This window comes from Palaemon carinicauda, chromosome 2 (assembly GCF_036898095.1).
Source record: "Palaemon carinicauda isolate YSFRI2023 chromosome 2, ASM3689809v2, whole genome shotgun sequence".
Lineage (NCBI taxonomy): Eukaryota > Metazoa > Arthropoda > Malacostraca > Decapoda > Palaemonidae > Palaemon > Palaemon carinicauda.
This window is the reverse complement of record NC_090726.1, coordinates 130,921,662-130,946,660: the sequence shown is the minus strand read 5'-3', so window position 1 is coordinate 130,946,660 and position 24,999 is coordinate 130,921,662. Positions and strand designations below refer to the sequence as shown.

The 24,999-nt window shown below is 35.1% G+C and overlaps 2 protein-coding genes across 4 annotated transcripts in view; both read right to left on the bottom strand.

Moving 5' to 3' along the window:
* Window positions 1-24,999, bottom strand: part of LOC137627039 (sodium-independent sulfate anion transporter-like) — a 477,203-nt gene that overhangs the window by 202,060 nt on the left and 250,144 nt on the right. The gene's annotated exons all lie outside the window — the stretch shown is intronic.
* Window positions 89-2,895, bottom strand: LOC137621470 (uncharacterized). Its single transcript, XM_068351802.1, has 2 exons — window positions 2,777-2,895; window positions 89-1,782 (listed from the first exon to the last, which is right to left on the bottom strand). The coding sequence occupies exon 2, from the start codon at window positions 1,271-1,273 to the stop codon at window positions 359-361; it is 915 nt and encodes a 304-aa protein (XP_068207903.1). The 5' UTR covers window positions 1,274-1,782; window positions 2,777-2,895; the 3' UTR covers window positions 89-358.

The window sequence follows — 24,999 nt, the reverse complement described above, 5'->3', positions numbered from 1 at the left end:
TCATTTTAATAATAATAATAATAATAATAATAATAATAATAATAATAATAATAATAATAATAATAAAAATTGTGACAACAGCAAAACAACGACTGTAATCAATAGATGTATAATTAAAAAGTAGGTTCAAAACAAAGTGATGTTGTGTAAGTAAAAGTGTGAAATTGTTGTTGTAAAAAAAATGCTGAAAAATCACGAAATTTACTATATTATCAAAGAGATAAATTTTGTGCCATTCCAAACAGATAATCTAATAGATTTTGATTTCTACGTTCACTCATCAGCTCAGCGATGCGTTTTTCATGCATAAGTTTTTTTTCTTTTTTGTTTATGAAATTTTACCCCACGATGAGCATTTTCAATTTGATTGTTGACTTGCTGCTGCTCCCTTTCGTAACTCTTCGATTATGCCATAAAGTCCAATATGAGCTCTTTCAATAATGTTTTCCCACCTCCTATACCACGCTTCTACTTGATCATGCATGCGTGGAATTCCTAATTGCATGGAGTCATGTACTGACCACATAACAGGAGGAAATAGAGGTGGGGCACGGATGACCCCGCCATTACGCAAACGCTTTCTTACTCGTCCAAGCACGTAATTATTTTCAAACCCCATAACAATATCCTCAGCTTCTTCTGGCAAATGCGATTTTAAAGCTCCGAAAGGTTCCAGAATTTCATTCGATGGCAGAAATGCCAGGGCGAATAATTGTCGAATCCTTAAACTAAAGTTTTCCTCATTGCTGTAGCGAATAGATAATCCAGTTGCCTGAATTCTTCGCCATATACGCTGACCTATATGAAAAATACAAAGTTTGTTGTTGACGTTAGGGAATTCACTTTTAGAAGGTTGGATTGCACCCCATTCCAAATCTGATACTATAATTTGTGGGTTCAGTTCAATTCCATTTTCATCAGCGACGTCAATGAAATCTTGAAATAAACGTTTATACATGACTTCACTCTTTCTAGTCATTAAAACATACACCAGTGGAAAGACCCTACAATTTCCTTGCCCCACAGGTGCATGAATTGAGTACAGCTGGTAAAATAATGTAGGAACGTTCTTAATAGTACCATCCATGTTCCAGTATGGAGCCACTGATAACCTCTTCGAATTTGCGATTGTAGTGAATACCAAAAGTCGGTCATTCAATACTGTTGAATCTCTTACCAAAAATAAATCGCCAGTTAATGAAAGTTTTAGTTCTGGGGGGATGTTGATTTCTTCCAATGACCTTGGTTCCGTTGGACGTTCATTGTGCCTCATCCACTCTATAGTCTTTCTCAGCGCATTTTTGGAGTGGAGATATGGTACAATATCTTCAGGAGCAGAGGTAGTTAGTACTCGACTCAGTAATCTGACACGGTCAATCTCTCTTTGATTTCTCTTACATTTTCACCTTATGTACAAATTTTGCAACACTAGTCTAGTAGCACTTGCACAAGGAGAGTGATTGTGTTCAAGAAATTTTACTAATGAATGCTTTCCATCTACAAGTTTAGTCAAGTGCTCTGCCTTTGCAGTTATTAGATTTACGAAGCTCGCAGCACCAGTAATAAGAATCATCATTTCTGTTTTTATCCTTCACCATCAAATATCCACAAACACTGATTCTATCTCTTCCTTTTTCAGAAAAAATCGTTTCACATTATTCTTACATTTCTATGGCAAGTCTAGAACTAAAATAAACTTCAAAATTATATCCGGATTCAAACTGTTCTCAAAAGCTAACTTGTTGTCAGACACCTCTTCGCTTGGTACAGCATCAACTGCGACTGAAAATAATGATGGTAAAGGTTCAAAGGTGGGGCTATATACAGTATATACAGTATATGAAGTGAGGAGACTACAGCTTTTGAGGGAGGAGTTAAAAAATCCAGGATTAAAAGATTAGCCGGATAAACTAAAACCAGAAAATCCAAACTTTTCCCATATCTCTCGATGGTCAAAATTTATCAATCAGTACCAGTGACTTTGCCCACAATGTGCCTTTTAAAAATTCTTTTATATCCAGCTACTTATTTAAATTTAGGGTTGTGGCGAGGGGAGGTACCAAAACGCACGCTACTATATGTATGGAAATCTTCGTATACGTTCAGTACTATAAAGAAAAACCTAAATCGAGTGGCAGTCAAAGAGTGATCTCTTCCCTAATGTAACGTGAGATTTCTAAATGTTTAGGAAGATTCGCACGGAAGATGGTCTGTCTTTCTTACATTTTTGAGCTTCTTAATGAGCCCTTTTTATAAGTCCCGATCTCTTTTCTGTTAATCCCATATTAACCCAAGGAGGTTTAATACCTAGAGATGCCACTGGTCACTTTCCCTATACAAATCCACGAAGCCACTTGGAGAGCGGACACCCCTGCCGTGTAGGGCAGAAAGGTCCAAATCTTTTGCCTGCCTCGTGACCGTCATAGCCTTACCTTTAAAAATCTTGATTTTATCATCTTTTCATCATAAGAAAATTAAAATTCTATATAAAAAAATATATTTTTACAAAACATTTTACTAATACAATTTAAAAAAAAAAAAAAAAAAAAAAAAAAAACAAGTGCAAATTCATTCAAGAACGAAGACAATAGAAATACACAACTATGGTAGGGGAGGACAGAATCTTATCCTATTAAACTGCTACAAACAATTTTATAATAGATATAAAAAGATGGACAGTGAATTATTATAAAGTGTTTGTTTAATTATCCATGGGATGGTTTTCTGTCTTTATGGTTATAAAATTTGCAAAAGGTATAGTGTACAGAATACTTACCGATGAAATGTAACCAATGTATTCAAGGATTTGCTGAATCCTTGAATGCATCCAAATGCAGAACACGAAATAGGCTTCCGTTAAGCAATAAAATTTTAGCTTATGTCCTCCTGAAACGATTATTCCATCTGAACTGAGCTACCAGTGACATCTACACTTCATTAAACATCAAGAGGTACTGTGCTTTGGTAGGTCATGCCGCACCGCGGCCGGCTTCACAAATGAACCTTCTTGTATTAACCTCTTTTCTAAAATCCGACTTATCTGGGATCATCAAGAAACTGAAAACTTAGGGATCGTTTTATGAAACAGTTCACTGATAATTTTTAATCTCGTGAACAATAACATGAAAAAACCCCAAATACGAATCGACCACTTATTCTAGATGATGGTTTAAATAAGATCTGATTGAGACCTTGATAACACAGTTGCTTTCTCTTAGGGCAAAAATCAGCAAAAACGTTTGGAATATCAACAAAAGCTACGTTACTTGTTAATCCATAGAAGGTCGTAAAGTTTAACGACTTTACCGTTGTCCAGATGTTTTAGTATATAAACCACCAATGTAAGTACAGTAAAAGCAAACAGCGTGTTCTGTAACTTGCTTTATTATTTTTATTATTATTATTATTATTATTATTATTATTATTATTACTATTACTTGCTAAGCTACAACCCTAGTTGAAAAAGCAGGATGCTATAAGCCCAGGATTCCAACAGGGATATAGCCCAGTGAGGAAATGAAACAAGGAAAAATTAAATATTTTAAGAACAATAACATTAAAATAAAATATTTCCTATGGAAACTATAAAACCTTTAACAAAACAAGAAGAGAAATTAGATAGAATAGTGTGCCGAGTGTAGCCCCAAGCAAAAGAACTCTAGCCCAAGATAGTGGAAGACCATGGCACAGAGGCTATGACACTACCCAAGACTAGAGAACAATGGTTTGATTTTGGAGTGTCCTTCTCCTAGAAGAGCTGCTTACCATAGCTAAAAGAGTCTCTTCTACCCTTACCAAGAGGAAAGTAGCCGCCACTGAACAATTACAGCGTAGTAGTTAACCCCTTGGGTGAAGAAGAATTGTTTGGCAATCTCAGTGTTGTCAGGTGTATGAGGACAGAGGAGTATCTGTAAAGAATAGGCCAGACTATTCGGTGTATGTGTAGGCAAAGGGAAAGTGAACCGTAACCAGAGAGAAAGATCTAATGTAGTACTGTCTGGCCAGTCAAAGGACCCCGTAACTCTCTAGCGGTAGTATCTCAACGGGTAGCTGGTGTTTTAACTATATTCAGAGATCATGATTAATATATTTAGTTAGCATCGTACATTAATGAACAAATAACCCTTACCAGTGATGATATATATATATATATATATATATATATATATATATATATATATATATATATATATATATATATACTTGGAATAGACTTTATATCTAATAATCAAATTTGCATTTTGGGGGGGAAGAGATACAATAACCGTAAAAGCAGGAGGGTACATTTTGCCAATAGAAAGTCATGAGGCAGTAAGTGCGTGTGTTAGCTCGGAGAGACATTTAAATAAGGTATGAGCCAAGGTATATAGAGTGACCCTTTTCTATATACCTTTGTATGAGCCAAGGTATATAGAGTAGAGTCATTTGTGGAGGGTTGCGGCTTATCCCCCCAAGAACCGCGTCGCCTGGAGGTCATGTCAGGGCGAGATGTCATTCAGCTACCGTTTCATTCAAATGTCGATCACAGGTCACTTCAATCATCTCTGCAGTGATTTAGTTTGACATTCTTCGAATAAAACCATAGTTTTGATTATTTATATAATCTAGATTATTATTTAAATAATGCCAACTGCGCCGTATTTGGTTGTTATTCAAATAGTAGAAAAAAAAGGAGGTATCCTTTTTCCGATTCCCTCGTGATGAGGAAACAAGAAGGAAATGGGTTCATCGTTGTAAGAGAAAGGACAACTTTAACCCTACGACTCATCGCATATGCAGTAACCATTTTGAAGAAAATGCATATAAGAGAGACCTGCAACAGGAACTTCTTGGATCACGAGCCCCAACAATGAAATACAGACGTCTGAAGAGCAATGCCTCATTCACAAGGTTGGTAATCTTTCTTTTTCAATTTTTCAGTATTACTTGAAAAACCTATTTACTTTTTTTTTTTAATTAGTCACACTATTTACACTCATAACAGCTGCTATCTGTGTTTATATATGGGGGTTTGAGTGTACATATATAGTAAATAGAAAGACACTATAAAGGGAAAACTTGGCATATTCCATACCTCAGTCACGATCATATTAATACAAAGTCTTATGACAACTGATGCATATGTATATATATATATATATATATATATATATATATATATATATATATATATATATATATATATATATGTGTGTGTGTGTGTGTGTGTGTGTGTCTGTGTGTGTGTGTGTGTCTGTGTGTGTGTGTGTGTGTGTGTGTGTGTGTGTGTGTGTGTGTGTGTAAGAGAAAGAGAGATATTAAAATGTTTTTCTTTCTACATTTCAGATGATAGTGTATCTGGTACATCTCGAATGAAAAGGATAAAAGAGAAAAATCGGAAACGCTTAATTGCAGAAATGTTATCAGGTTGTGAAAATGAGCTTGATGATTATAACAATGTTTCCTGTGGAGAATACTATCCTCAAAGTGAAGAAAGGGTTCATACAACAACACTAGAAGAGTTGCAGAGTCAATTAAACAGCGTTACTCTAGAAAGAAATGATCTCCTTACAAAGAAAGAGCAGTTAGTGAGAAACAATTTTCTTGATTCAGGTTTTGAATTACAAAATAGAAATTTTGTTTTAAGTGGATGTGTTAGGGAAATTGTCAACCGAAGTAAACGTGATTTGAAACCCACATATCGTTTAACAGAGAAACACATAAATGTAACAGGTACACAACGTATGAATGTGAGGAAAGCAGTGCAGCTTCTTTCGGAAACAACATCTAAAGCTTTAGATTTTTATGGAAGTCAGGGACTTTTGAAGAGCATATACTGGGAAAGTACAAGGGACTTTATAAAGCTTGCCGACTCCTGGTTGGATGTGTTCAATTGAAGGGTACCTTATGACAGAAAACAATCTAGACATGCCTATTGGATGCAACTGTCGGAACAGAATAAAATCCTTGACAATATGAAGTGTACAGCTGAAACGATGCGAGTTTTGAAAAGCAATAAGATTTATCAGTTCCAAAAGGGGCTTATTGTGTCATGTAATTCCTTGCCAAGGTTGCATATGTTGAAAAGTAAATATGATGTATCATACATAATTACCTCCAGACTTAACCAAGATGGACTCGAAAACATGTTTGGCTGTCTTAGACAAATGGGTGCAACTTATGATCATCCTACGCCAGTTGAAGTCAAACACAGAATAAGGTCATATTTACTTGGCAAAGGAAACTCTATAACTGGAAAAAATGGTAACTCGATGAAGGAGTGCGATTCTTCAAATATGTCGGAAGGAATGTTCAGTCAAGAGAAAAGTTATGAAAATAATGATTCAAATGAAACTGATCTTGAAAGAGAGCTTATGATTTCTGCAATGGTGTTTGCCTCTACTGAAGATGAGAAGATGCCAGAAGAAGATTCAGAAAACTTTGAAAATGAACTTTATGAAAGAACTTTAGAGAATGTTGCAGACGAAGAGGGCCTTCGATATGCTAGAGGTTATGTGGCATCTAAATTTCCAGATTATCAGTTCTTAGGATGTAAACTTAAAAAAGTGAAAGGTACCTGGATTAGTGCAGTAGAGCGACATGATGATAAATTAACGGAACCAAGTGCTGATTTTTTTGAAAAATTAAAGGTAATGAAAAAAATGTTTCAAACATACAATGGAGAAAATACGAGACCAGGCAATGGAGTATTATACGACTTGGCACGCCATATTGAAAATTGTGTATCCTTGCCTTTTAAAGTAATAATGTTTTTTGTTAGATGTCGGATGTTTTTTAGGATGAGAGTTCTGAATGCCCAAATTATATCAAGTAGGCAAAAAAAGAAAAAGATTCATAAATTAACTAAATAATGCCATAGATTTTTTTTTTTACTAAATATTTCTCATTTCTATTATGAAACCAGATACCATTATGTTATCTATGTATATTTATGTTAGTTTATCAAATAATGTATTGTAAAATTGTAAATAAGTCTGTAAATAAATACCAGGTCAAATGTTAATTGAATATTTTTCAAGTCCTATCAAGCATATTAATTTATGGTTTCTATCATATATTAGAGATCCAAAATTACCAATCCACGATTTTGTATGTGCATTACAGTGACCTATATGAATTCAAAAGAACACAAAAGGTATACAAGATAACAGAGTGAAAAGGACATCACACACACTTACAGACAGGTCTAATCCCATCGAAAGGTACTTAAGTTCAGTTGTTCCCAAGGTTGTACTTGCCTTGACCGCTCCCATCCTGACCTCCAGGAGCGTCACGGAAATACCCCACAACTACCCCCGCGACTAAAGTGACTGTACCTCTCTCCCTTATTCTATATACCAGGGGTTCTCAACCTTCTTGGCCCATGCACCCCTTTCACCATTTGTAATGGTGTCATTCCCCCCCCCCCCCCCCCCACCCCTTACACACACACCTGCCGTCTTATCCAAGATTGTCTGTCTCAAAAAGTACTGTAAATAATATTCAAATATTACTAAAAATCCTTTTATTTTCTTTCAAAAAATATTATACATTTACAGCTTTACATGACACTATTTTTATAATGGAATGTTACAAATTATATGCAAATTGAAAATATCGATGGATATATAAAAATTGAATAGAAGTAAAATAATTTTTTTTTTTTATAAATTTATAAGAACTACTTAACAGGCCAAACTAAACCTAATGCAATAAACAAAAATTTCGATAGGGTAACAAGATATTATAAATCTGTAATTATTTTCTTCAGAAGATTACAGTTAAACGATTGACGAAACCTGTGATTGTTTTTTCTTAGCCAGTTCTGGGATACGCGGATGAGTGCTTGAAAGGGCACTATGCAGGTCATTTTCTACCTGTAATCTACTGCGCTGCTTTATTTTAATTTGTAACAGAGTTGAAAAGCCAGACTCACAAAGATATGTGGATACAAACGGAAGCAATACACGGATAGCCATTTCTGCCACTTTTGGGTAGGAATCGCACATCAGAGGACAAAATTCTGTTAATGATTTCTCATCGAACATATCTCTTACACCCGATCAGATTTTAAATGCAAAATCTCATCTTGACAATCCTCAGGAACTTTTTCAACTGACAGTTTGAATGGATTTCTGACTAAATCCGATTCATCATCACTAGGTTCGGGAAAATATCGTTTGAATTCATTTTCCCGTGCTGTCAAATGCTGAAAAATTTAATTTTTTTCAAATTGTGGAAGCACCTTGTCTTTACTACAAACATCAAGAATGGATGACAAAACTAACATTGCAACATTTTCTGCATTTACCCTTCTCTTCCAATTTTCAAGCTTGGTTATGAAAGCTCTCAAGGCATCTATGAATTTTATAATGTTTGTATTCCTTCCTTGCATCTGAAGATTCAGTTTATTCAGTTGCTCAAATATATCAACCACATAGGCAAGACGCATGATCCATTCCTCATCACTTAGCCAGGAAGGAAATTCTGTTTTACCTTGCACTTCAAAAAACAATTTGAGCTCATCTCTAAACTCAAATACTCGCCCAGTTACATTTCCTCTTGACAGCCAACGAACATTTGTGTGAAAAAGAAGCGAATGATAGGTTGCAACAGAAGTCGTGAGTTGAGTGCCCCTCCTTTGAGGAAATTTACAATTTTAATTGTTTGATCCAAAACCTTCTCTAGCGAAGCGGGAAGTGTTTTTGAGGCTAGTGCCTGACAATGGATCATACAATGAATGCCTTTCACTTTTGGAGCTCTTCACACATACTTGGAATCCTGATTTTGTCCCTAACATAGCTGGTGCTCCATCTGTACAACACCCACTGATATTATCCCACGAAATATTTTCTTATTCAAAAAAAAAGATGAAACCTTCTCCAAAATATCAGAGGCGTTGGTAGTTAGTTCAAGAGGACAAAAGAGAAACTCCTCTTTAAATGAACCTGAGTGAACATACCTTGCAAACACCATCAACTGGGAACATGATGCCACATCAGTTGAATTGAAAATAAGCCAAATGTTGAAGACTTGATTTCCTGCAAAACTTGATCCTTGATGTCAGTGGCCATATCACTTATGCTCCTTTGAACAGTACTGTTTGATAATGGAACCTGTGCAATTTTTTTCTTCATTTCATTTCCCAACACAATTTCCACCATTTTGAGAGCGGAAGGCTTGATCAATTTTCCAAATTGTATGGTTTTTTTTTTCTGCTTTGATATTTGAAGTGATTTTATGGTTTTTCTCTTTAAAATCTTCTGTTGAAACAAGCCTTATCTTTTGCAAGCATTCCCATGGCGTTCAAAAAAGTTTTTGTTCTTGTCCATGTGATGAGGATGAACATTTTGCAAATGTTACCTCATCTTTGCTGGTTTCATAGAATCATTTGTGAAAGCTTTACTACAAATAAAACATTGGGGCCTTTCTTCTCCATTGATGATGATGATGATGTGAACCATATTCAATATATGAATGATCGTACTTTCTTTTTTTTGATACTCATAATGGGCTCCGAATTCAGTAAATAAAAACAAGAAAAGGTAAAACTATTAATTGGTTATTTTTTACATACAAAATGTGATATATTTATCCATTGTTTATTTAATCAGCAACATGACTGACATTAAGAAGTAAATAATGACAGTGAAGCACAAAAAGAATGTGTAGAATGCACAAATATTGGAGATTATGGTCCATGTTAATATCACAAAAACTAGACTAAAGAAGCAGTCACCATTTTGAGTGCAAGACCAAAAAAAGAAAAAAAAACAGAGGCGCTAATAAAGAAAAAATGGTAAAAGGGGAATTTTGGCTTTTGGGATTTTGGTACTCTTCTGAAAATATATAGAATATAAAAAAAATAAAAAATAAATAAAAAAAATATATAAAAATCTTTAAAGATAAAAAAACTGCCCTGATAAATATAAAATTTAATTTGATAAAAAATTATATAGTTTATATTATTTTGTTGGGTTTTTAACTCTAAATAATTATATATATATATATATATATATATATATATATATATATATATATATATATTCATATATATATATATATATATATACATATATATATATATATATATATATATATACATATATATATATATATATATATATATATATATATATATATATATATATATATATACATATATATATATATATATATATATATATATATTCCAAAATCCCCATTTACCGAAAAAATAACATTTGAAATGATAATAAAAACTAAAAACAAAACACGGACACATGCATGCATAGTCAGTGGAAGAAACAAAATTATTGTACTTAGTCTTGAAGATACAATCTTGGAAATAAGGTTCATTCAGACACATACTGATGACAATTCAAGTCTGAAATTGGTATTAGCTTCTCAGTTATGTATAGTCCAGGAGTTCCCAACCTTGGGGTTGCCAAGTTATTTTCTTGGGGCCTACTTAATTCCCTAGAGATCTGTCTCTTCCTCAGTACCTTTTACAATCCTAGGATTAACTTGGGTGGTCACTTGTTTAATCCCTGGCCAGCATAGGATATAATCCCAGCCCACTTGACAGGCCAGATACGCCAAAGCTTACAATTGCTCTCCTCACCCATAAACTAACTTTGGTCACAATTCACCCCCTGAAAACCCAAAATTCACCCCTGGGGGTGAATTTCACCCCCATTGAGAACCTCTGCTATATACCTTTGTATGAGCTATACCTGAGAGAGGTGAAGTGTTGTCCCCCCAGTCCCTTACGAGCATATCTGTGACCCCGTGTCGCCCTCTTGCGGAAGGAACCAAGGTAGTTGTTAAACCCCATGACAATTAATTGGGCCCATATGATATTAGAGGGTTTGAGAGAAATTAAAGAGAACAAAGCTGATATAACGATTGTTAATTTGTCAAATAAAAGAATTTGTTTAGGAAGTGATTCTGTGTGTGAATTAGAGTTATGTGAAATTGCTTATAATGGGATGTTGGGAGCCACAACTCTAGCCCGCACAGACGAACGCACTCAGAATTTGATTATGCAAGCGAGAAAATTATGTCCCTCAGAATATCAACCTGTAGTTAGTGACATTGTCAATAATTATTCCGATGCAATTGCAATTGGAGATGAGCCACCCAGGAGGATTGATCGATTTCCCTTTAGCATTGAAACTGGGCAGGCCGAGCCGATCAGGTCAAGGCCTTACAACATACCCATTCATTTCCAGGGAGAGATAGAAAGGGAAATTAATTAATTAAGGGAACAAGGGATAATCGAGGAGAGCGAATCTCCCTGGGCTTCTCCAATTGTAGCTGCTAGGAAAAGGGATGGCTCGGTAAGATTGTGTGTTGATTATAGGAAATTGAATGCAATCACTAAGGATAATGCATTCCCTTTGCCCTCAATTGAAGAATTGCTTGTGAAAGTACGGGATAGCAAATATTTTACAACTGTTGATTTAAAATCTGGATACCATCAAATACCCATTCAGGATAGCTAACGATCAATTATTTCAGTTTAATTTTCTTCCTTTCGGTGTTAAAAATGCTTCAAGTCATTTTTCTAGAGTAATGATGGCGATTTTGTTGCCCTTAATTGGCCATAATGTTCTTGTTTATTTAGATGATATCATAATTACAGGGAAAACGGCCGAAGAACATAATAATAATAATCGTAAAGTTTTAGAAACATTGCGACGTAATGGTGTGAAAATAAATTTGTCAAAGTGCAATTTTTCAGTAAACAGGACGAATTTTTAGGTCACATAGTAGCCCCAGAAGGTATCCAACCCTGCCCCAGTAAAGTAGCGACTATTAGAGATTTCCCCAGGCCCCGTACCCCTAAGGAAGTAGCTGGGTTCCTTGGGCTCGCTGGGTATTACCTTAAATTCATAAGAGGGTTTGGAGAGATAGCGACACCCTTAGATGCTTTAAAGAAACAAAAAGTAATAAATTAGGGAGAGGAAGAAGAAAGGGCCTTTAACCATTTGAAAGCTGCCTTAACTAGCAATGAATTACTCGCATATCCTAGATTTGATCGCCCGTTTTTAGTGACAACAGATGCGAGAAGCATAGCTATTGGTGGCGTAGTGTCTCAACAAGATGATAAAGGCAGAGAGAGACCCATTTGTTTTGCTTCCCGGGTGTTAAAAGGGGCAGAAAAGAATTATAGTACATTCGATCGAGAGGCTTTGGATATTCTTTGGGTTCTAGAGAGGCATCGGTTCTTTTTATTAGGTCAGTCAATTGAGTTGGAAAGCGATCCTCGCCCCTTACGTGATTTGTATTATAAAAGTGATTCGACCTCTCGTCAAGCGAGATGGATTGAGAGACTGTTAGAATTTGATATAAAGGGTTTTCACCACATAGCAGGTAAGTCTAACAAGGTAGCTGATGCTCTCTCTAGAAGTGCAGTAATAGGAGTAACAACTAGGGCACAAAAGAGGAACAAAGAACGTAACCAAAATAGTGAAGACCCCCATCATAATAGAGAAAATAGAGAACGGGATGAGAGTTCTCGCGATGCACATACAGTAGACGGGAGAGAGAAAGAGAGTCGACTCGGGAGAGAGGGAGAGTCGACTCGGGAGAGAGAGAGAGATAGAGAGAGAGAGCCGACCCGGGAGAGAGAGAGATGAATATATGTGGATGACCGAGGACATGGCCATGGGAGTCTAGAATGAATGCCCCGATGATGCAGGTTTGATTGACTTGGGAGGTTGGGACATAAAAGAAGTCCGAGAGGGACAGAAAAAAGAGGAATGGATGGAAAGAGTGCGAGCAGTGATTAAAGGGGAATCGGAGAGTTATCCGTCATTTCTGAATGTGCCTCGTGAGTAATTTTTTATTGAAAATGATGTCTTATATTGTGTTTACGAGAAGAGGGGAGGGGAATTTTGTGCACAGGTAGTTCTTCCTCCCTCTTTAATTAAAGGAGCCATCCACATTGTACATGCAAGTCCGTATGCAGGGCATTTAGGGATTGACAGAACATTAAGGAGAGCACGTGAATGCTTCTTTTGGTTAGGAATGAAAAAAATCTATAGAGAATTATATAAAGAACATAAAAACACTGTACCGGAAGCCAGAAAGTGGCCGGTTGTACCCATTAAATCTTATAGAGTGCATATGGATGTAGTAGGACCATTTCCTACTGGGTTAACACAACATAAGTATATACGTGCATTTGTGGATGCATTTACTCGGTACACTCATACTTACGCAATGTTGGATAAATCTACAAATTCATTAGCCCAGGTGCTGTGCTCTCTCATTACCAGGTTTGGTTGCCCAAAAATTTTGATATGTGATAATGGTCTTGAGTTTAAAAATAAGGTGGTGAAATCGGTCATGGACTTGATGAAAATTGAACACTTTTCAGTGACCGCATGTAGGCCTTCAGCAAATGGCTTAGTAGAGTCGCATAATAGGGAAGTAGTGCGAATTTTTCATTACTTAATGGCTGATGACCCTCTTCATTGGCACGCCATGCTTCCTACAGCTTAGCTACCTTTGAATATTGCATATAATGCTTCACACATTGCATATAATGCTTCGATCAGGGACACGCCTTTCTTTTTAGTGTATGGACATTTCTTCTTTCGACGTGTTTTAAATAAACGTGATGATAACAATGTCCTGTGTTGATGCTAAATTTATACGTAAAATGTTGTGGTAATTTTGCTGAGTGTGGAAATACCTATAGCATTGTTGAGTGAACCTAAATACAATCAGAAGTTAAATAGGTCAAGTGAGATCCGTCAGGCAGATGCTGTATTATTCATGTATTTATATGATTCCTGGTTGCTGGGGCCAGGGGGGTTCCCGAATGGCAAGTGGCTGCGGGATTAAAGTTCAGCCTTGAGGATAGGCAGTGTTAGAGAATGTGTAGATGTGAATACCTTATACTCAATGTTATAAGAGAAAGGCGGGAAGATGAATGATTTTCTCGGGAAAACAGCTAGTGACCACCGGTTGTAAGGTGCAAGTGTTGTAGTGATTTAAATAAATGGTGAAACGGGGGTAGTGAGATGTGTTGCGAAATTGTGCCGTAAACCCGGACAAGTAAAATCGAGGGATGAAAGAATATCTATTCCTACCCCTGTCCAGCCCAGGAAGCCCGTATTGCCCGCAACCAGAGGGAGGTTATTGATGAGGTTATATAGACCTGTTGTTATGGTATTTTTTTTTTCACTTTGGGTATTGTGTTTTGGTTGCAGAGGTCTAAAGAAGAAATAAGTGGAATTATTTATATTGTTTTGTGCACATTATTACATGCAATATTTCATTTTTTTATTTTTCTGGTGGAAGATGAGTTTTTTTTTTTTTTTTTGGGGGGGGGGGGGTGATTTCTATATAAATATTTTATGTTGCATCTCTTTTTCGTACATGCACTGCCTATTCCGGGTTGGAGTGTCCTCCATATATCATTGACTAGTGAGGGCGAGTGCGCACCTCCTCCCGGAGTGAGGAACTGGGGGGGGGGGGAGTAATGTCCTAATTCGTGTATGTAGATGTCTTATATATTAAGGTAAATGAACTCAATATTCATGAGTATTCCACAAAAACCTGTGTCTGCATGTTTTGCAATGGCTGCATTTTGATAACGAAGGCAGTAGTTAGTTGCCGATGAGCACTCGAGTTGATAAGTCCCTCACCTGAGAGGGTAGATTGTGCAATCTGTACTTACGAACAAATCTTTTATAATAAATGAAGAAAACCCATATGCCGACGTCTCATTATCCGTCTGCACGGGTCATATGAATATACTGTATATATATTATATATATTATATATATATATATTATATATATATATATATATATATATATATATATATATATATGTGTGTGTGTGTGTGTGTGTGTGTGTATTTTACTGGCCACTAGAGTGAATAAGTTTTGGTAATGGTGAATTTTCCTTTTGTTGTTTATTTTCTAACATAGTAATAGTGAGTGTACCTGCAGGTACTTTTGAGCTGTTGCTTTGATGAGAAAGACTAAATTGTTTTGCAATGGATCGCTGTCAAACATTTGTTCTCTAAGTTTTGAAAACATTTCCTTTGTCCGTGTAATATTGCTTAACACCATACAGACTACATTTTTAACGCTTTTCTGTCTAAGCTAATGTCAGAGTTTTCATAGAATGATATTAATTTTTGAAACCAAATCTCACATTCCTGGCTGATTTCTACAAAATCCTCATACGAATGAATAAATATCCTTTATTTTTCAATTTGGTTAAACTTGGTGATACATTATTATCATTGGCAGTCACACAATCTAAGCAGGCTTCACAACGCGTGGATATCTTCAATATATGAACAACGAACCCTGCAATGTATTTACAATACTACTAGAACAAAGTGATAGTGATAGGACGTAGGAATGTAAGTGTAGTCCTCGTTGATATCATATTCATCTAAACTGCTATCTAATATTAACCTGTTCTTTGGAGAAGACACATTTATAACATCAATCGAGTTACGCAAATGAGCAACATAACCTGAAGAAACGAGTATGGCTACAAACTCATAGAGGTAAGCAATTACCGAGAAGGACATCCTGAATATCATTTTTAACTAAAATTTTCTTGTAAGCATCAGAAAACTGCACGGAAGTAGGGTTATTATTACAGCCCCCTTAATCTTACTTTACCCTCGTCAAAAATCATTCAATATAGTCTAAGCTCATTTTACATGACCGTAAAATTTTCATTTTTAGCCAGAAACTCCAACTAATTGGTCATTGCAATTTATTAAGCTTCGAATAATAGCTATATAGCTTAGAAACCAGTTCTTTGATTTGAATTCAAAAGCTTTCCATCAGAAAGTTATAAAAGCCATACCCTATCGATTCCTTCATGGCAATCCTGCCGTTGTCCTTCATGTTGTCAAATCTCCTTCTCTTGAGTGTTTAACTTTAAAGGCCTACCGGGATTATCGCGCCTACCGTCCTACCGGACTTCACGCGTACTTCTTATTGCGTTAATTCATCTACATAAGTTTGTAAATTACAAGATGACAGAATTTTATACACACACACACACACACATACATATATATATATATATATATATATATATATATATATATATATATATATATATATATATATATATATATAATCGTCTCCTCATACGCCTATTGACGCAAAGGGCCTCGGTTAAGATTTCGCCACTCGTCTCTATCTTGAGCTTTTAATTCAATACTTCTCCATTCATCATCTCCAACTTCGCGCTTTATTGTCTTCAGCCATGTAGGCCTCGGTCTTCCAACTCTTCTAGTGCCTTGTGGAGCCCAGATCAACGTTTGGTGAACTAATCTCTCTTGGGGAGTCCAAAGAGATTGGCCAAACCATATCCATCTACCACTCATCATGATCTCATCCACATATAGCACTCGAATAATATCTCTTATAGTTTCATTTCTAATCCTGTCCTGCCATTCAACTCCCAATATCCTTCTGAGGGCTTTGTTCTCAAATCTACTAAATCTATTGGAGATTTTTTCATGGTCATAGTATGACTCATGTTCAATAGAGTTACACCGATCTCACTAAACTGATATATAGTCTGATTTTTATCTACAATTTTAGGCGATTTGAATTCCAAATTTTACTTGACCTAGCCATTGTCTGATTTGCTCTTTTCAATCGTTCACTAAACTCTAATTCCAAAGACCCAGTATTGGAGATCATAATTCCAAAATACTTAAATGTATCTATCTCATTAATCCTTTCTCCTTCCAATGATACTTCATCTTCCATTGCGTACTCTGTTCTTCTCATATTTGTCTTTCTTCTATTTATCTTGATCCCACCCTCCTGTGATATTTCTTGCATTCTGGTAAGCATCTGTGTGTGTGTGTGTGTTTGTGTGTGGGTGTAAATATCAACCAGAATGGTATTTAATACCGAATTCTACCTTGGGAATATACATCCACTGGAAATCATTTATGAAAATAGCTTCTGGCTGAGAGTCAGGGGTTCGAATTTCTGGCCAGCCAGAAGCTTTTATCATAAATGAATTCAAGTGGATATATATACTATTGACATATGAAAGGAATTGTGTATATTATGTAGATAGATAAAGAGAGAACGTTTCATAAATATATATATATATATATATATATATATATATATATATATATATATATATATATAAGTTCAAGAAATGGTATTATCGATAGCTTTTTTATCTATCTTCTATGCATAGGGTCGGTCGTTTCTTCCCATTAAAAGTATTTATCATCAAAATAGAAAATACCTTTGCTTGTACTGTATGTCATAACCGATGAGAAATGTCTATTTTTGTTTTATATTCTTCATAAGGGTCTGTCAAAACAAATAGATTATTATTTGGGTCACGTATGCCATTTTGATAATAATTAAGAACAAACCAGTTCAAGGTGTGTACTTGGCCCAATCTTATTCTTTATCTATACTATTGGTCTATCGAAAACACTACAAAGGCATGGTGTGAAGTTCAAACTATTTGCGGATGACACACAATTTTCCTTCTCCATAAATGATATAGACGATACCACTGAAACTCTAAACCGAATCCTTGACAGTATTAGAGAATGGATGACATTTAAACAACTAAATTAAATGAGAACAAAACTGGGTTCATGGTGGTGGGTAAGAGAAACAGCGTGAGAAGCTTATATTGGTTGATATTCAAATGAACATAAATAATGACTCAGTGCCGATATCTAGTAGAGTTCGTGATCTAGGTGTATTTCTTGACTGTAACCTGTCTCAACGCCCAAATAAATGATGTAGTAAAAACTGCTGGTTATCATTTAAGAAATGTTGCTTTTATAAAAGAGCACCTGGATAAAAATTCTGTAAAGAAACTTGTGATAAACTGTGTAATTACCAGGATTAACTACTGCAACTCTATCTACTACAATTTACCAAAAGCACAACTTAAGAAATTACAAAACATAATAAACAGAGGAGCAAGACAGATAAAAGGAGAAAGGATTACCCATATTCTAATTGATTTACAAAACAAAGATATTAAGGGTCACTTTCACAACCTTGTGTCTCTCCCACGGTAAAAATAGTAATGAACCTCATGCCTTTTTATTTCACCTATGTTTTACGAGCCTTAACTAGCATCAACAACCCAAATAATTCAACATTAAAACATGATAAGAAAATTCTGTTTAAATTTCATTCTGTATAAGAAAAGTACATATGCTAACAAAAGAGAAAGTACAGCTTTTAACATTATTATTATTATGAAACGGCTTTTTATTAGTTTTGCATATTTTCTCTTTTGACTTCTCTCAAAAGCGAAGTTTTCGTTTAGGACTCTCGTCCTAAAAAAAAAAAAAAAAAAAAAAAAAAAAAAAAAAAAAAAGAGGCTAATAGGCAATTAATTTAATTGGGTAAATTCGCATAGTAATGTATGTAAGAAATTAAAGTTTTGGTAACTTCTTTGCCAGGTTTCCGTGACTTCTCTCCATGGTATCAAATAGAAAGATCTGCTTCCATACACGGAATAATTGTAACCATTGACTCGGTCTCTCGTAGGATTGAAACGACTGACCAGGTGAAGAGTGTATTAATCAGGTGTAGGAGAATTCCTTTGTTCTTTATTCTAGTCCAGTCAAATATAGACTGATGAATTCTAATACCTACGGGTTATCTGATACCGCGTGTCAGTCTAATCCTATTTTTGCCTGAGATTGGTTGACATCTAAATCTTAACCTTATAATCTTTTTAGTTACTTTCTATTCACGTAGCTTTAGGTCTCAGTATACTGAGATCATTTACTATCACTTTTAAATTTGAAATATAGTACTCTTCCTCCATAATAAGCTCTCTCTCTCTCTCTCTCTCTCTCTCTCTCTCTCTCTCTCTCTCTCTCTCTCTCTCTCTCTCTCTCTCTCTCTCTCTCTCAACTGAAGTGTTTTTGGCATTGTACTATAGCTATGCATTATATGATCCAGTTACACAAACACTCTGTCCGGCTCAGATCGACCTGGGATCCTAAATCTTCCAAGGTTTCAATTTGCTTTCCATTGACCACCTGGCATTAAAATAGCTGAAAAGGAAACTTTATCTGGGATAATAACCACCCAGAATCGCCCCACCTCTAAGATCTTAATCCATTTTCTGTTCCAAGGACTTCTCCATGTAAAACGACCCAAGGTTTGGGTCGACTATAAGAATACAAATTGTAGTCATTATGGTCGTCAGGATTTTGGGTATTTCGGTAACCTGGCGTGTGACTGTCTGGAGGATGGCTCTCAGGATTGTGATCCAAATTTGGATATCAAATCGCTTGAAAATACATTAAAAAAGAATCAGGCTATATATTAGGTTAGTGAGATCAGTGTTACTCTATGGAGATGAGTCGTGGTATAACAATAAAACAATATCAAACAGATTTGGAAAATTTGAGAACATAGTCCTCAGAAGAATATTGGGAGTTAAATGGCAGGACATAATTAGAAATGAAACTATAAGAGAGATTACTCGAGTGCCATATGTGGATGAGGTCATGGTGAAGGCGACCTTAGATGTCAGGATGCTAGAAAACTTAAAATCAACCAATCGATCACGGTGAGGGGTAGATAGATGAAGATGGTTTGGGCATGCCCTTCGCAATCCCCCAGAGAGATTAGTCCACCAAACACTCAACTGGGCTACACAAGGTATTAAAAGAGTTGGAAGATCTAGGCCTAAATGGCTGAGAATTATGAAGCGCGAAGTAGATGATGACGAATGGAAAAATATTGATTTAAAGGCTCAAGCTATAGACGACTGGCGAAATCTAACCGAGGTCCCTTGCGTATAAATGATGATGATGATGATGATGATGATGATATATATATATATATATATATATATATATATATATATATATATATATATATATATATATATATATATATATATATATGTATATATAATATATATATATATATATATATATATATATATATATATATATATATATCTCGTATATAGACACTACTTATGCACAAACAAATCTCAGGAAAAAGGAAAACATTGTGTGAATCCTGACTACTTTTGTTTTTTGACCTCTTCAAAAGGACTGATTTATTAAGAGAAATTTCAAAAATGTACGCGCCACAGTGAGACTACGAACATACATCCATACAGATATTTAAAGAATCATACATCTGGAAAACATGGCACCTGGAGGACCTAAGCTCCCAGGTGTTTTCGTGGATAGAGCATTAGCCAGATGTGGTGCTTAAAGGAGCATGTCAGGTGTTTCTTCTTTTAGGCCTTCAGACAATTAATTACAATTTATTCATATTAACATGGTATGCATTCATCTTGAACGTTTCTTTAAAAACTTATCCATGTATATACAAAAACACATGAATGCATATATACCTACACATGTGTACATGCATCTATAAGATGAATTCGTACTCATATACAACCTTGCACACAGGTGCATACATGCATGTAAACATTCAAGCATAGATGCACATATAACCTTGTCCATATATTTGCATATATTTTACATATCAATGCATATATTGTATAAAAAAAAAACCACACAAGTAACAGCAAAGCATGTATTACTATATATTTACAATTACACATCCATGTGGATGATTGTATAGAACAGAAAAATTAATATCGCACTGACATCTACAATATGAGGTACATAATTCTTAAGCTAGAAATCAGATGTCACTGAAGTCAGGTCAGCTTAATAAAATTTAAATATACGATGCATACAGAACTCTATGCATATAAATTACATCAAAGATTTCTTTTATAAAACTGAACTCTATGATGTTTTATTCTAATAGGTTATTAGAATTAATTAATTTCTTTGCATATGGCGGCTAATTAAAAGTGTGATTTTGATCCTAACATAGACAAACATTACATTATTATCTTGAGCATATCTTACAATTTAAATGCTGGTTAAATCTTTTTTCAAGAGCTTTGCTTAATTAGCCAATCTAAAAATGTTCACATGAATTACAAGGTATATGATACACACATCCTTTGGTACAGTTAGGAAACTCTTTATAAGAGGTGTTTTCATTTTGCTACTGCTCTTAAATGACACATTAACACTGAATTAACAATTGGGGAATATCTTTAAAAGTACCACTACAGTGTATAAAACAGCACAGATAAGATTTTGTATAATAATTTCCTCTATTGTTATTACCGAAGGTCTTTTTTGTTTTTCCTATATGTATCATTAATACAATTTCAGAGTACTTTCACTTTTTGCCTATAGCCCTAATCTTCTTTTATCATCTTTTATCATTAATGTATTCAGACCAGCAAACTCGTAATGCTCTTAAAAACACAGAAGTGAATACAGATTTCTTAACTGTATCACTTTTATTTCAATAAAAATGTACATATGGACAGTATTGGTTGCTTTTTTTTCCATACACAAAACTTAAATACATCGTTAAATCTGTTTACACGGCAATCCAAAACGAGTAAGCTATAATTATTCTCCAACTCCATCGTAAAATCTAGTGACTGTACCAGGCCATTCATTCTATAAAAAGATGTTTATCTAAATTTTCGTTTTCTGGCAACATATATACGTCTTCGATATATCGCAACCATTTTACATTTTCAGGTATAATGCTACATAACACTCTGATTTTTTAAAATTTCATAAATGTAATATTGGAGATGCGGGGTTTCCCGTGGCCATATGTGAATAAATTTCCCATGAAATTCAAATTTACAATCTTTTAAACGTAGTTTAATCAATTCTAATACAATGTTGTAAGAATATCGTAAATTCAATTATCTATTCTCTACAGTATCAGATAAAAGTTCTAATACGTCATCAATGGGTATTTTAGTAAATAGTGGTACATTTAGAATCAAAAGAACGCAGACACTCAAGGGAAATCTTTTGTCAGATGTCTCCAGTGTTCCCATGAAAAAACAGACAAGGTGTTGCTCTTCTTACTACTACTATGAAACGGGTGGAGCATTCTCCAACATTAAAGAATCAAAGACAGTAAAGGGCTGTCTCTGTTAGCAAAAACACGCATAAGTTACAAATCGAGTTGCCACATCTCAATTCTTCATTATCCTTTGATGTCTAAACTATCCACTGCAAATACAAAACACTCACATACACAAAAATACCCACACATAGCCTACACACACACACACACACACACACACACACACACACACACACACACACACACACATATATATATATATATATATATATATATATATATATATATATATATATATATACACATACATACATTTCAATTACTACTTTTCGTAAGTGGGGCCAAGTAGACACTCTCCAGGGAATCTGGGTGGGTGGGGGAGTCTCCTCTTCACCACCCTTACCCGGCAGCGAATTCTTTTTTTCCTAAACAGGAGTGCATATTGGGCGGGGGTTCATGCGCAGAAAACAGATATAAAGTGTAACTCCTTCATTACAGTTGCGTTAAGATTCGATGGGTAACTACCTCATTAAAGTTATGATCAGTAACTGCGTTCATAGAGAACAGAAATGTTTATAGGCAGCTTAATGATATTGATAATAATATTCTCACATTAGAATATACAAAAGCACCATATGGATATTTTGTCTGGTTTCACAAAAAGAGCGTAGTACAGTATGTTTATCCCTTTGATATCTTTGAAGAGAAGTAGGTATAGGTTGTGCAAAGACACACAAATGCAAATACTAATCGAATGGAAAACATCGCAAGGTAAGAAGGGTAAGATCATCACAAACGAATACATAACAATAATGACATTGCATTGCAGTAATAAACATCTTTTTTTAAGAAAAAAAAAAATGTAAAATTTTCTCAGGTAACTAACATAAATCTGTTATCGAATGAAATATGCAACGTAACTAATATATATATATATATATATATATATATATATATATATATATATATATATATATATATATATATATACATATATATATATATATATATATATATATATATATATATATATATAGTACATATGTGCACGTGTATATATATACACACATATATATATATATATATATATATATATATATATATATATATATATATATATATATATATATATATATAGTACATATGTGCGCGTGTATATATATACATACATATATATATATATATAGTACATATGTGCGCGTGTATATATATCCATACATATATATATATATATATATATATATGTATGTATATATATAAATATATATATATATATATATATGTATATATATGTATATATATACATATATATATATATATATATATATATATATATATATATATTCATTTATATATGTGTGTTTGTGTTTGTGTGTGTGTACATGTAAATACAGTATATGCATGTATAAACACATAGACGCATACATATATATATATATATATATATATATATATATATATATATATATACACACATACATACATACATATATATACAAACATATACCAAGGCACTTCCCCCAATTTTGGGGGGTAGCCGACATCAAATAAAGAAAACAAAAAAGGGGACCTCTCCTCTCTACATTCCTCCCAGCCTGACAAGGGACTCAACCGAGTTCGGCCAGTACTGCTAGGGTGCCACAGCCCACCCTCCCCCGTTATCCACAACAGATGAAGCTTCATAACACTGAATCCCCTACTGCTGCTACCTCCGCGGTCATCTAAGGCACCGGAGGAAGCAGCAGGGCCTACCGGAACTGCGTCACAATCGCTCGCCATTCATTCCTATTTCTAGCACGCTTTCTTGCCTCTCTCACATCTATCCTATCACCGAGAGCTTTCTTCACTCCACCCATCCACCCAAACCTTGGCCTTCCTCTTGTACTTCTCCCATCGACTCTTGCATTCATCACCTTTAGCAGACAGCCATTTTCCATTCTCTCAACATGGCCAAACCACCTCAACACATTCATATCCACTCTACCTGCTAACTCATTTCTTACACCCGTTCTCACCCTCACTACTTCGTTCCTAACCCTATCTACTTGAGATACACCAGCCATACTCCTTAGACACTTCATCTCAAACACATTCAATTTCTGTCTCTCCGTCACTTTCATTCCCCACAACTCCGATCCATACATCACAGTTGGTACAATCACTTTCTCATACAGAACTCTCTTTACATTCATACCCAACCCTCTATTTTTTACTACTCCCTTAACTGCCCCCCAACACTTTGCACCTTTCATTCAGTCTCTGACGTACATCTGCTTCCACTCCACCATTTGCTGCAACAACAGACTCCCAAGTACTTGAACTGATCCATCTCCTCAAGTAACTCTCCATTCAACATGACATTCAACCTTGCACCACCTTCCATTCTCGTACATCTCATAACCTTACTCTTACCCACATTAACTCTCAACTTCCTTCTCTCACACACCCTTCCAAATTCTGTCACTAATCGGCCAAGCTTCTCTTCCGCATCTGCAACCAGTACAGTATCATCTGCAAACAACAACTGATTTACCTCCCATTCATGGTCATTCTCGTCTACCAGTTTAAATCCTCGTCCAAGTACTCGAGCATTCACCTCTCTCACCACTCCATCAACATACAAGTTAAACAACCACAGTAACATCACATATCCCTGTCTCAGCCCCACTCTCACCGGAAACCAATCGCTCACTTCATTTCCTATCCTATCACATGCTTTACTACCTTTGTAGAAACTTTTCAGTGCTTGCAACAACCCTCCACCAACTCCATAAAACCTCATCACATGCCACAATGCTTCCCTATCAACTCTATCATACGCATAAACGCAACATACACCTCCTTACCTTTTGCTAAATATTTCTCGCATATCTGCCTAACTGTAAAAATCTGATTCATACAACCCCTACCTCTTCTAAAACCACCCTGTACTTTTAAGATTGCATTCTCTGTTTTATCCTTAATACTATTATCAGCACTCTACCATACACTTTACCAACTACACTCAACAAACTAATACCCCTTGAATTACAACTCATGCACATCTCCTTTGCCCTTATACAGTGGTACAATGCATGCACAA

Coding starts and splice junctions, on each gene's coding strand:
- LOC137621470 (XM_068351802.1), bottom strand. CDS start 1,273: ATGAGGCACAATGAACGTCCAACGGAACCAAGGTCATTGGAAGAAATC.